Genomic DNA, 14733 nt, shown 5'->3' on the forward strand with positions numbered 1-14733 from the left:
TTAAGAAGTAGAACCTTGGCTTATGAATATTAATTACCTTCCGGGAATAACTGGGCGCTCATTGGTTAGCACGTTAAAAGGAATGTCTTAATATTCATAAGATCGGTCTGTCACCGCCCACACAGCCAAAACGATCTGACAACCAAACGGATTGTCTTCATGCCGTTCTGACAAATCTATTCCGCGCATCACACGTTCATCCTTGTCTCTTGTATATCGCTGTGTTTGTACTTCCTGTCTGTCACAGCGACTTCCGCAGATGGATTGGCTTTTGTTGTGTAGTGCCTGAAAGGGCGTGCGTTAATGCACGAGCACTTCAAACCGCACTCATCAGGAAAAAAAAGGGAGTGTCGGCGCATAAAGCAACGCCAACCATCCGCAAAGGTATATACTGCACGTTTATGCACGACTGTGTTCTCTTTTATGTTGTTAATTAAACTAATCAGTTGCTACTTGTAGTTCAAGGCCCGGCTGTGCTGCTTTCAAATGGCGACAGTGTGTGCAATTTCTCGTATGGTGTCATGCAGAAGTTACACCATGAATCCTTGCATTAAACCAAAGTTTCCTTTATGCAATACACTGCGGTTTGAAAGAAGTTCAGTTTTGCTGGGTTTTGCGAAGACGTCTGTAGGTTTTAGTGTACTGTGTATACTAGATACATTCTGTATTTGTAGTTTGCCATCTAAAAATCGGAAGAGCATATGACTTGTCACATTTTTACAGATAAAATGTGGTATCACAATACACAGGCTTACTTTCGTTACATTTAAATAATCATAAAACGTAAACTTAAAAAAACAAACAAAAAAAAACTCTTTGTCTTTTATAGTTCGGACAAACAGGTAGCCCCGCCCCAAGCGCACATCATTGGTCGATGTTGACAGCGGGCCGCCTCCGAGTGTTCTGATTGGCCAACACTCTCACATTCTATTTTGCATGGATTATTTTACCAACCTAAACACAACGCCCAGAAAAGTTTACGTATCAATAATTTATGTCTAAATATTATATATCCTATTCTGTTCTGTACTGTTACCTTATCTTAGCAACATATTTGCTTTAAAATGATAGAGGAAAATTCCAGGTTCTGGTGAAGATGGTTGTGTTTATTATTTTATTTTATTTATTTTTTTGCGTAGATTCATACCTGAAGTTTGCATCCAAGGTTCCAAATCCACGCTCAGAATGAGTTGCACGGGGCAAGGCGACGCTGGGAAGTTTCTCGAGAGGTTTCTGGAGGAGTTTCCAAACCCGCTTGGCACAGAGGACCCGCTTCCCGTCAGTCCACTTAGCCGCAAAGTCACTATGCAGGAGGTGAAGGGAGAGAGTCTGGATCTGGGCTTGCGACTGCTCTCAGCCAGGTTTGTTGTGTGCATATCATGTAGGTCAGGGGTTTTCAATCTTTCAGGTGCCACAGACCCCCATATATGATCATCCTCGAGTAAGGGACCCTCATTCTATAATTTAAAAGACAGCTATGTGCTTTAATATATAAAGACGAAATTTATATTATAAATGTGTATAAAATAATATTTGGTAAGAAATTCTATTCACTACTGTACTGTTATGTATTATTTATTAAAATACTGTTGCATTTATTATTGTTATCATTATGTTATTATTATTTATTAATATATTGTTATTTGAACCATTTTTATTTTAATTATTTAAAAATAATATTTTATGTGTTTAGTTGGATCTTTTTTTATTATTTATTTATTGTTTTTCCTTTTAAAAAAAAAAAAAATTTAAACACTTTTTTTTAAAATCTTTTCAACAGACCCTCTAACACACTGTTCCAGGCCTCTGGGGGTTCTTTAATTATTTTTCTTAAATGATTTTATTTATTTAAATTATTATTTAATTATTTTAATCATTTATTGATTTATTTACTTAGGTCTTATGTTTTATTGTTTATTTATTTTAAGATATAATATGTTTTTCTCTACATACCCCACCACTCCCTTGTAAGTCCCTGGAGGTTCCCAAATATAACAAATATTTGTTATTATTTTAATCAAGTAATTTGGGTTAGTTAGGTCTTATGTTTTATTATTTATTCAATTTAGATATTTTTTTTTTTACACTATTTTTCTCTAAGCTTTTCCATGGACCCTTGTTGGCCCCTGGGGGTTCCCTGGTTGCCAGTTTGAAAACCCCTGATTAATGTTTTCGTGAAAGAGAGGATGATTTGTGTTTATGTTTCCTGTTGGATGACATACTCTTCTTTCTCAGCTATAGATACAGCTTTATATTTGTGTTTCCATGCCCATTTACTTCGTACATTTTTAAAAAAGGCCCACAAGTGAGCCTGAAATGTTGCGACACACCTGTCCTCTTCAACCAGAGGAGGAGCGTTCTCTCATTCCTGTCATTCCTGTCTCTCTCTCCCATTTGCTGTCTCTCGCTCTCTGTCTGGCATGATCTGTTTTCCTGACAGTATTTGCACCAGGTCAGCACGTTTCACTATGCATGAGCTGATTAAGAGATTTGGTGCTTTTTTCCCAGCATACTATCAGTCAGTTCACGCAATCCAAGCGTTAAGTGAAAGCGATGGTGCAGAAGTTTTAAAGTTTAAATTTACAATGGAGTTTTTGTTTTATCTCTTTCTGTATCCTTTTCTCTCTCTCCCCTGACGCATTTCTCAGGGCAGACTTCCTGTCTGTGGAATCACCATTGTTATACCCACTTCCTGACATTTAGACTTCATTTCCTCTTTGTTGGAAGCTGTGCTGCATTCAGATGTCTGCACAGTGCAGATTTGTCAGGTTTAACCCTTTTCGTGTCTTGAAATAGGTCAGATGTGCTTGCCGTTACCGCAGCTCTTGTCAAGTAGAACAAAAGGGAGTCATTTCTGACATCTTGCTGTTATGTCATTAGATAAGATCTCACGCAGCCAAATGCTTCTTTTAAATAGACGTGTTGTTATGAGTGGGTGGTCGGGCCATTTGCCACTTGTTGCTCCAGCAGACAAAGTGCTAAATCTAATCTAAAAGCAGAGCAAAGCACTAGTGCAAGATGTGCTTTTACTCCGCGCTGTGTGAGAATCCATATCGGACTAAATTAATTAAATTTCTAGTCAAGACATTTTGTACACACTCTATGTAGACTAGTACCATTCAAAAGTATTTGGTCAGTAAGATTTTTTTTAAAGAAATTAATACTTTTGTTTAGCAAGGATGCATTAAATTGATCAAAAGTGTCAGTAAATCATTTATAATATTACAAAAGAATTCTATTTGAAATAAGACCTGTTTCTTGAGCAGCAAATCAGCATATGAGAATGATTTCTGAATGATCATGTGACACTGAAGACTGGAGTACTGATGCTGAAAATTCAGCTTTGATCACAGAAATAAATTTAATTTAAAATGCATTCAAATAGAAAACAGCTATTTTAAATTGTAATAATATTATTACTATTGTACTGTATTTTTGATCAAATAAATACAGCCTTGGTGAGCATAAGAATTTTCTTTCAAAAACGCCTTATGACCCCAAATTTCTGACGATAGTGTAAGTTCACTTGAGCGTGTGTGTTGTCACACTGTTGATATATGTGAGATGTTTATTTATTTTAGAAATGCCCCGTCCTGGCTGGGTGCAGAGATGTGCAGTGCTGCTGTCACTGAATTGCTTAAAGATGACCTTTCACCTCACTACTGCCCCAAAGATCCTGAACAGAAACCAGAGGATGAACAGGAAGTTGTTTGTGAGTGATTCACTTGATTTGGTTCTTGTTCTTTTCTGTTTGTGAAACTTAGGGTTATTGTCACATTTAAATTGATCTCTTTTTAATACAAGTTAATAAGTTGGAAAAATAATAGAGTCAGATTATAAAGAGAACAGCAATACAATACCGAGAAACTGAGAAATATATCTTATATATATATATATATATATATATATATATATATATATATATATATTAGTGCTGTCAAACGATTAATCAGATCCAAAATAAAAGTTTTGTTTACATAATATATGTATGTATGCTGTGTGTATTTCATGTGTATATATAAATACCAACACGTGCATGCATATGTTTATATGTTTAATATATTTATATATAATATAAAATAGAAGAATATAAATAAATGCATGTAAATATTTTCAAAATATATATATATAATAAATATACACAGCACACATACATATATTATGTAAACAACATTTTTATTTTGGATGCGATTAATCGTTTGACAGCACTAATATATATATATATATATATATATATATATAAATAAATAAATGTAAAAAAAAATCTTAATGTCTGAAAACTGAATTGCAAATTCTGCAGAGGCCTTGCAGTATTTTTCCTTCTTTTTTTCTCTTGTGGTCTTGACATAAAGTTGTTGTTAGAAAATAATTTTAAAAATCGCCCAAAAATTGCTTTACTATATCTAAATATGTGACTAATACAATACTCATCAGTTAATGAATAAATATAAAGAATTTACAATGACAATTTAATGCTCTGAGTTGCATCGATGCCCTCTAGTGTTCAAACAAAAGTAGTACATGAAGATTTGACAGATTTGACATTGTTTGACAACTTTTCTGTCCTGGGAAAAAGCACCAGTTCATGCTTATTTTATTGATTGTTTACGTGATTTCAGTCTAAATGTGTGGTTTCTATGAATCTCTGTTGAGTGAGTGTGTGTGTGTGTCTGTGTGACTCTGCAGTGTTGCAGTCTGAGCCATTGCAGCGCCTCTTTATTAATAAATTGAGAGAGGTGTGTTTGGCCTGGCAGAAACAGCTGCCCAGTCCCGGGTTGTCCTCATCACGGACACACAGCTGCTCCGTTCACGCCATTCGAAACACTCGCAGGAAGATGGAGGACCGTCACATTATCCTGAAAGAGTTTAACCAGCTTCTGGGACTGCAGGTAAGGCCGCCACAGCTTGCACTGTAGTAGGGATGCATAGGTAGATATTTAACCAACCCCATTCCCGAATATGCATATTTCCCTATTACATAATATACAAAATATTGTATGTTTAGTTCAATGGTCAGTTTTTATTTGATGATGTCTTTATTGACTTTTCAGAATAATTGGTTTTGTGGAATGAATCTGATTTGTGTTTGTTTTCTACAGGATGGTGTGGATCGAGAGTATTATGCTGTGTTTGATGGACATGGAGGGGTGGACGCTGCCACATACGCTGCTACTCACCTGCATATCATACTGAGCCAGCAGGAGGTGCTAAAAAGCGATGCAGCCACAGCCTTCAAAAGCACCTTCACACAAACAGATGACATGTTCAAAATCAAAGCCAAGAGAGAGGTAAGAGCAACCAATGAAAGTCTGAGACCACTAGTAAAAATGCTTGTATTTTTTTCATTACAAACTATAGCATCAGCATATCAGTTTGAATCCTGAATTAATTGTACAAAATTTTAGAACATGCTCAATAGCACTGATTTGCTTATATATCTTAAATATATTTTAGATATTTCCTCTCATTTTATATCATAATGTTTCATATTTCCTATAACTTTTTTGCTTTCTTGTTTCAAATAATTTACAAAGAAATGGCAGATTTTCAGTGTGATCTTAGATTTGTATGTGCAACACATAAATGAATATGCACTAGCAAAAATAAGCATCAAGTACAGCAAGCTGACATTTATAATGGCTTTCTTCAAACAGTTTTCCTTTAAACAGTTTTTTTTTTGTTTGTTTTATCAGTGCATCTACTTCTGAAACACTGTGCACAATCAGTTTCAGGAGTTATATTATATTTCCCCTTATTTGTTAAGCTGGTGCATTTTGTGGAGATTCACGATGGAAAGAAATCTTTTCACACCTCTCCCACTTCTTTAGATGCAACCGTTATGTGGATTGAATGTTCCTACGCTGTAATAAATACAGATAAATATAGTCCATGTTTCCCCCTGTGGTTGAATACATGGTAAGAAAACAGTGCAGGTTTGCTGTACGTCTCTGTCTGCCTCCACAGGTACGGATATGAGTAAGCAATTTCTGTTTCACTGGCACGGTCAGTGCACGTAAACAAGAATTCATTTTACTGACAATAATTGACACGCACCTGACAGTTTGTATGGACCAGTTGATACCACTCAATAAAACAACTAATCTTAAATTCTTTATTTATTTTTTTTACTTTTGAAAAGACAAAATTGAAAAGTCATTTTTTGGGACCATTAAGATTTTTTTTTTTTTTTTTTTGGCATTGTGAAATTATTGACATGACAGTTACATTTACATTTAGTCATTTAGCAGATGCTTTTATCCAAAGCAACTTACAAATGAGGACAATGGAAGCAATCAAAAATCAACAAAAGAGCAATGATATGCAAGTGTTACAACAAGTATCAGTTAGCTTAACGCAGTATGCATAGCAAGGTTTTTTTTAAATTATATAATAAATATAAAGAAAACAGTGGAATAGAAAAAGAATAGAGCTAGCTTGTGTTAGAGGCCTTTTTTGCTTTTGTTAATTGTATAATAAATAAAAAGAAAACAAATAGATAAAATACAAAAAGATTAGAAAAGCTAGTGTTTTTTTTTTTTTTTTTAAAGAAAACAAGCTAAGGTAAGCATCGCTTGTCGAAATAATTTGGTAAAATGTGAATTATTTATTATTTTACTATTTATGTAGTAAATTATTTGACTATGTATTTGAAATTATTATTTAACTTAAACTTTAACAGGAATATATTATTTAATTATATTTAAATGGAGATATATGATGTAATTTTCTTAGTGCAGTTAATTTGAAAATAATAGTATAAAAGTTATTAAATATTTAAATATAAATTGGTAAATAAGTTGTTTTTTGTGTGAAAATATTTACATGGCAAAAATATGAATAAAATTAGAATTGATTATTATTTATTTTTATAATATAAAAACGTTTTCAATTATAAAATACTTGTTCAATTCATTATTTAATTTAGTGTAATTAATTTTGACCATAATAGCACAAAAAAATTCAATTGTGATTTATTTGCTAAACTATGTGACAGATCATATTTATATTTAAATTAGTGTTGTCAAACAATTAATCGCATCCAAAATAAACGTTTTTGTTTACATACTGTGTACTGTGTATATTTATTATGTATATATAAATACACACACATGCATGTATATATTTAAGAAAAATACGTAACGTTTATATATTAAATATTTTTATACATGATATAAATTATTTGAATATAAATATACATGTAAATATTTTCCAAATGTATTCTGTATGTGTGTGTCTTTATTTATACATAATAAATATACACAGTACACACATATATTATGTAAACAAAAACATTTATTTTGGATGCGATTAATCGTTTGACAGCACTAATTTAAATGAATCAACTGACAGCCCTAGTTTTTGTAAATGGTGGTAGTATTTGCTTTCACTGATTTCAGTTCATGCTGATTTAAAAATACATTTTCTCACAGTACTGTTTTAATATAAAATAGTATAACAATTATTGTATTACAGTAATGAGAATCATAATTATTAAACAATGTGACACGCTTGTAGTGACCACAGGATGGCAAACTAAACGTTCATTTGTTTTGGTCTTGTTCAGCGTCTGCGCAGCGGCAGCACTGGTGTGGCGGTGTTACTGACCTCTGATCGCCTGACCGTCTCCTGGCTGGGCGACTCTCAAGCTGTGCTGGTTCGACAGGGAGAACCAGTGACCCTAATGGACCCACACAAACCTGAGAGAGAGGTATGACACACTACAAGCCACTGCTGACCAATAGAGACAGAACCACAAGAGCGTATCAGATGCTCGTCTGTTCTCTGTGAGCAGCTGAAATGTGAGACAGAGGAAGCGACTGCTGACCACATGCTGAATCAATATTAGCAGTGTTTGCTGCATACTTACTACAGCCACTGAATGCCAAAAGCATCAGAACGGTCCTTAGAGAGGCACCGACTGCCTTAAGATCAGCGTTTCTGCATATGATTTGCGTAATAAATACTTAAGTGATAGAGTAATAATGATGCAATACATGCAAGCAATCTGAACGTCTGAAGAGGCGTATCATTATTCTTTGAATTTAGCCAAATATAGGGGTTTGCTGTTGTGAAAGCACCAGACTGGATCTTGAATGTTTGTGCTTGTGTTTCTGTGCAGGATGAGAAGAAAAGAATCGAGGATCTGGGTGGATGCATCGCTTTCATGGGTTGTTGGCGGGTAAACGGGACCTACGCTGTTTCCAGAGCAATAGGTGAATGTCTTGCAACCAAATAAAAAAACAACATTCTTGAGTATTTACAAGTGTGTGTGGGTGATAAACTGAATATTCAGAAGATATTTGAATATTCAGCAATGTCAATATTTTACTGAATTTAATGTGCTTTTTATTTATTCATTAATAAGATAGAATATTAATAATAGCATCTCTGAGATAAACTTCAGTAGCAAAGATTTAGTCAGTTTGATTTATGTTCATGACTCTGATTTGCATCATTTCTCAAAAATGTTCACTGAAGCTTACTTGCTTGTGGTATATATTTCTGATTATTATGATGCTAAATTGGTGGAAATAACATAACATTTATTTGTTCATGTAGTGAGAAATATGTCCTGATTTATTTTTAATTAGATACATATATTTAAGAGTTTGAATCTATTTAATTTAAAAAAAACTTAAGTCATTCAGGGCAAATCCATAAATCAGGATATACAGGTGCATCTCAATAAATTTGAGGAAAAGTGGAAAAGTTTATTTTAGTTTATTTATTTCAGTAATTCAACTCAAATTGTGAAACTCGTGTATTAAATAAATTCAATGCACACAGACTGAAGTAGTTTAAGTCTTTGGTTCTTTTAATTGTGATGATTTTGGCTCACATTTAACAAAAACCCACCAATTCACTCTCAACAAATTAGAATATGGTAACATGCCAATCAACTAATCAACTCAAAACACCTGCAAAGGTTTCCTGAGCCTTCAAAATGGTCTCTCAGTTTGGTTCACTAGGCTACACAATCATGGGGAAGACTGCTGATCTGACAGTTGTCCAGAAGACAATCATTGACACCCTTCACAAGGAGGGTAAGCCACAAACATTCATTGCCAAAGAAGCTGGCTGTTCACAGAGTGCTGTATCCAAGCATGTTAACAGAAAGTTGAGTGGAAGGAAAAAGTGTGGAAGAAAAATATGCACAACCAACCGAGAGAACCGCAGCCTTATGAGGATTGTCAAGCAAAATCCATTCAAGAATTTGGGTGAACTTCACAAGGAATGGGGTCAAGGCATCAAGAGCCACCGCACACAGACGTGTCAAGGAATTTGGCTACAGTTGTCGTATTCCTCTTGTTAAGACACTCCTGAACCACAGACAACGTCAGAGGCGTCTTACCTGGGCTAAGGAGAAGAAGAACTGGACTGTTGCCCAATGGTCCAAAGTCCTCTTTTCAGATGAGAGCAAGTTTTGTATTTCATTTGGAAACCAAGGTCCTAGAGTCTGGAGGAAGGGTGGAGAAGCTCATAGCCCAAGTTGCTTGAATTCCAGTGTTAAGTTTCCACAGTCTGTGATGATTTGGGGTGCAATGTCATCTGCTGGTGTTGGTCCATTGTGTTTTTTGAAAACCAAAGTCACTGCACCCATTTACCAAGAAATTTTGGAGCACTTCATGCTTCCTTCTGCTGACCAGCTTTTTAAAGATGCTGATTTCATTTTCCAGCAGGATTTGGCACCTGCCCACACTGCCAAAAGCACCAAAAGTTGGTTAAATGACCATGGTGTTGGTGTGCTTGACTGGCCAGCAAACTCACCAGACCTGAACCCCATAGAGAATCTATGGGGTATTGTCAAGAGGAAAATGAGAAACAAGAGACCAAAAGATGCAGATGAGCTGAAGACCACTGTCAAAGAAACCTGGGCTTCCATCCCACCTCAGCAGTGCCACAAACTGATCACCTCCATGCCACGCTGAATTGAGGCAGTAATTAAAACAAAAGGAGCCCCTACCAAGTATTGAGTACATATACAGTAAATGAACATACTTTCCAGAAGGCCAACAATTCACTAAAAATGTTTTTTTATTGGTCTTATGAAGTATTCTAATTTGTTGAGATAGTGAATTGGTGGGTTTTTGTTAAATGTGAGCCAAAATCATCACAATTAAAAGAACCAAAGACTTAAACTACTTCAGTCTGTGTGCATTGAATTTATTTAATACACGAGTTTCACAATTTGAGTTGAATTACTGAAATAAATGAACTTTTCCACGACATTCTAATTTATTGAGATGCACCTGTATAGTGAAAATCATTGAGATATATTTTATATTGTATTGTAAAATGTATAGATTTAGTGCTTAAGAAGCATAATGATAATAATGTTGAAAACAGTTGTGCTGCTTAATATTTGTTTGTGCAAACCATAACTTATTTTTTTCAGGATGTTTTATGTATAGAAAGGTGAAATAAAACAGCATTTATATGAAAAATATTTTTTTAAAGAGTATAAATGTCTTTACTCTCAATTTTGATCAATTAAATTCATCATTGTTGAATAAAAGTATTAATTTCTTAATTATTAATTACATTATTAAATGAAAAGTATGAATTTAATGGGTAATACAGTTTTTTTTTTTCTCTCTCTCTCTCTATATATATTTAAATAGATAAAATAATTATAAATAAATAATAAAGATAGATAGGTAGACTAAATGTATCTTTTTGTTTTTTGAGTGCAAATTAGTAAAATACATTTTATATAATTTCTTTTTCTAACCCTCAATAGGTGATTTTGATCAGAAGCCATACGTCTCTAATGAAGCTGATTGCTACTCGATCCAGCTGAACGGGCATGAAGATTACATTCTGCTTGCTTGTGACGGCTTATTTGACGTGGTTCGGCCTGGGGATGTCCCAGGGCTGGTCCTGGAGGCTCTGAGGGAGACCGGAGGCTCGGGGGACGATGTGGCCCAGAATCTGGTGGCCCATGCTAAAGCTGCTGGATCCAGTGATAACATCACAGTTCTCTTGGTGTTCCTCAAGGATCCGCAGCAGCTTCTGACCTACGAGACGAGTTCCAGAACAGAGCCTGGAGGAGCTACGGCTGCAGCCACAGGGATCTAAAATGGGTTAACAGGAAGAAATTGTCCATGATAGAAGCAAATCAGAGGACCAATAGCAGCTGATGGTCTCTTCACCATCGGGAAAGTTGTTGCATTTGAAAAGAATATGCGATTGTTGAGGTCATCTGAAACGAGTCCAGTCATGCGTTCAGAAGAAAGCATCGAACGCAGGTGAAAGGGCGTTTCCTCGTTTTTTCCCCCAAGAATGTCTGATCCCTGGTCATTTATTAACTCTCTTTGTTGCTACGTTTGAACTTGCCTTCATTTTTAAACAACATGTTTCCATCTTTTAACTATTTGCCTTGTTTTTACCAGCTTATATTTACATTTACTGGTGCTTAAAGGGATAGTTCACCTAAAAATAACAGTTCTGTCATCAAATAATCACCCTCAAACTTGTATTACTTTCTTTTTTTGCCTTCTGAGGAACTTAAAAGAAGATATTTTGTTGGTAGAAGAATGTTGGTAACTAAACAATTTCCGTTTCCAATTGATGTCCATTGTATGGACAGAAAAATGCAGTGGAAGTCAATGGGAACCAAATCTGAACATTTTTGAACATACTTGAAAATATCTTCTGTTGTGTTCAACAGAAAACAAGAAATGCATACAGGTTTGAAACAACATGAGGGTGAGAAATTAATGACAGAATGTACATTTTTGGATGGACTATCTCTTTAACATCTCATAAAAATTGTAATACCTTAGAGACGCACGTAAAGCAAATGCGATTATTTTTTCAGAGTGTATTTTGTTGGTTGCGCTTCTTATTTGATACGACTGTTACAGTGGAGAGAAAACCGATGTGAATAGTCTTAACACATACAGTATTGCATCGCATTTCGGACCACACCGGCTTCGATACTGAAATAACCGACCATAAGGCCTTCAGCTCTGTCAGCAGATGTACTAATCCAGTGTTGTAGGTGGTTAGTATTTTTAAGACTGTTATTTATTTGACAAAAAAAGTATTTATGGCTGTACTGTACTGTGTAAACACGCTCTTTCATGTGCCAAAACTGTATTTACGAGTCCGACTTTGCCAAGATCGTCTCTCTGTTGCTGCAGCTTTTCACAAAGCAGTTTTTCAAAATATACAGTAAACCTTTATTAATGCATATTTCATATATTCGTTTTGTTACAGTGCCTTTTTCCCCCAAATATCAGTGTTAATACTGGCGTGTGCGTGTTGGTGTTATATTATCATAGCCAGACTTTGCAAACCGCACGTCCTGCATGCTGCAAGTCGTCTCACATTACGGCTGCTCAATATTTTGAAAGCCTCGTGACGAGTAGCTGATATAGTAGCACAGTCACTATAATGTGATAAGGCCAAGAATATCGCCAACCTAATGGATACTGAACGAGGAAGGTGAAGACAGAGCGATGAGATGTTGATTTGGTGTTTTTATATGGGGAAAATGTCTAATTTGGTTCAGTCTAATGCATTCTATATTTGAATAAAAGAGTGCAAATGTCCAGATTTGTATCTTATAATGTATATAATTGAGTATATTTAAAGTTTTCCACAAAATACAGTGGCATCTTAAAGTGCTATTGAAAATCTGGGATTTAAATTCATTTGGAGTTGGAAAGATTTTTTAAATGTTTTTAAAACAAGTCTCTTATGCTCAACACAGCTGCATTTATTTGATTAAAATACAGTAAAAACTGTTATATTGTGAACTTACAATTTCAATATCTGTTTTCTATTTTAATGTATTTTAAAATGTAATTTATTCCTGTGATCAAAGCTGAATTTTCAGCATCATTACTCCAGTCTTCAGTGTCACATGATCCTTCAGAAATCATTCTAATATGCTGATTTGCTGCTCAAGAAACATTTCTTATTATAATCCATGTTGAATTTTATAAAAATCTTTTCTGTCAGTCTTCAGAAATTTTTATAATATGCTGATTTGGTGGTCATGAAAAATCAAAATTGAAAATCTTACTGAGCCCAAATATATATATATATATATAAATTTTGTTTTTGATGAGTATGACTCTTCATGATGTAGAAGCATATTCACTAGTGGTCTCAGACTTTTGGATCCCACTATATAATAAATATGGTATTATTTCCCCTAGATATTGCATATTGCTCATCCATTTTAGATATGGGATATTAATTCTGCGTTACGTAATTTTTGTAATTGCCAATGACTCGAAAAGCCAAAAATCTATGCACATCATCAGCGATGATCTCATATAATTCTTTAGGAAATGGGATGTGCCAATGATGGGAATTTTGTGTCATCACAGTTGTTAATTCTAGTCTTTCCCCATTTTAAAAGTGCAAAAAAATTTTCTCATGATGTGAATGCTGTTATCATTTACTCACCTTCATGTTACTCGAAACCATTATGACTTTCTTCTGTGAAACACAAAAAAAATTTTTTTTGGACCCTACTGACTTTTATTGTATGGACAAAAAACAGTTAAAACATATCTCAGAAATAGATGACAGAATTTTCATTTTTGGGTGAACTATTCCTTTATGTTCACATTAGTGCCAAACGACATTACTCATTCAGAATGTGTTTTGCTCTTGACTGTGTCTTCTAATGCATTTATTGTACTTAGTATTAAAAGTTGGATTTTCAAAGGGTTCGAGCACTGAACTACTTCTGTGTTTTTATCCAGTAGAAAGCAAAGATCATGAACGTATGCATCACTAGATTTTATGCTAGTGTGCATTTTTATACACTTTTTGCTTGCAGTATTTTTTTTTCAAAGGACATTTTGTAATTGTTGCTGTTTGTACTAAAAATTGAACGTAAATCATGGGAACACATGGGTGTAACAGCTCTCAATAGTACATGATAAAGTGCCTTATCTTTATGTACTTTTCAGAATCATCTTTGTACAGGCAACTTAACTGATAAACCTAAGTGAGCTGACTCTTTTCAGACCTAATTTTGCATATCATTTACCTCTACTGCTGATCTTGTGTGCAAGTAAGGCTTTATACTGGATCAAATAATACAAATTCCACACTGAGTGTACAATACTACAGTGAATCTTCTACCTAAATGTTCTTGCATGTTGTAATGTTTATGGCAACGTCTGATAACCATAAAAGCTGACTGTGATTGCTGTCCTGTGGTATTTTCCTGCAATTTTAGAAAGTGTTTTTTTATGCAACTTTTTGTGGATTTATAACCAGTGACACGAGCATTTGGCTTTAATCTGATATAATGTGAATAAAGTACTTTTCACATCAGTTTGGTGTCTGGATTTGTTACTGCACTAGTTGCCACAGCTGACAGTGTTAGTTTAGCTGTCTCTAGTGGTAAACCACACAACTGTGCACTTTAGTTTACCATGGTCTCCTTTCACTCTTAAACTCTCCTATGAGCAGATTTGTCCAACTGATTTCCGATGTGTTTCACACGTGAAGCAAATATGCTGCACAAAGTAAAAAATTGTACACATGTGATTGTACAGTTACAAAATGGCTGCAGAGCAAAACTGAACTCTTACAGGTCAAGAATATACTCATTTATTTGCTTATAATGACCCATTTCTATAGTCTGAGAACAATACCTATTTCATGAAATTATCCATAGATTCAAATCATTTAAGTATATACTTAAAGTTTTATATCTTGATATTCGAGTCATACACTCTCAAAGCTGTCACTGAGGTAAAA

The 14733-nt window shown here is 34.5% G+C and overlaps 1 protein-coding gene across 2 annotated transcripts; it reads left to right on the top strand.

The window, feature by feature from the left end:
* Positions 1-192: 192 nt before the first annotated feature.
* Positions 193-14304, top strand: ppm1f (protein phosphatase, Mg2+/Mn2+ dependent, 1F). Of its 2 annotated transcripts, none has more exons than XM_058777461.1 (8): positions 193-384; positions 1166-1361; positions 3582-3712; positions 4687-4889; positions 5100-5288; positions 7565-7708; positions 8120-8213; positions 10742-14304. In XM_058777461.1, the coding sequence occupies exons 2-8, from the start codon at positions 1186-1188 to the stop codon at positions 11077-11079; spliced, it is 1275 nt and encodes a 424-aa protein (XP_058633444.1). In that variant the 5' UTR covers positions 193-384; positions 1166-1185; the 3' UTR covers positions 11080-14304. The 2 variants fall into 2 exon arrangements, with proteins under 2 accessions (XP_058633444.1, XP_058633443.1); XM_058777460.1 differs by having other exon boundaries at positions 197-384; positions 1140-1361.
* The last annotated feature ends 429 nt before the right edge of the window (positions 14305-14733 follow it).

Source organism: Onychostoma macrolepis, chromosome 05 (genome assembly GCF_012432095.1).
Source record: "Onychostoma macrolepis isolate SWU-2019 chromosome 05, ASM1243209v1, whole genome shotgun sequence".
Classification (NCBI taxonomy): Eukaryota; Metazoa; Chordata; class Actinopteri; order Cypriniformes; family Cyprinidae; genus Onychostoma; species Onychostoma macrolepis.

Excerpts from the sequence above, each read along its gene's own strand:
- ppm1f (XM_058777461.1), top strand. The coding sequence starts at position 1,186 with ATGAGTTGCACGGGGCAAGGCGACGCTGGGAAGTTTCTCGAGAGGTTT. Across the intron at positions 1,362-3,581 it reads TTGCGACTGCTCTCAGCCAG|AAATGCCCCGTCCTGGCTGG; the intron begins GTTTGTTGTGTG and ends TATTTATTTTAG. Across the intron at positions 4,890-5,099 it reads ACCAGCTTCTGGGACTGCAG|GATGGTGTGGATCGAGAGTA; the intron begins GTAAGGCCGCCA and ends TGTTTTCTACAG.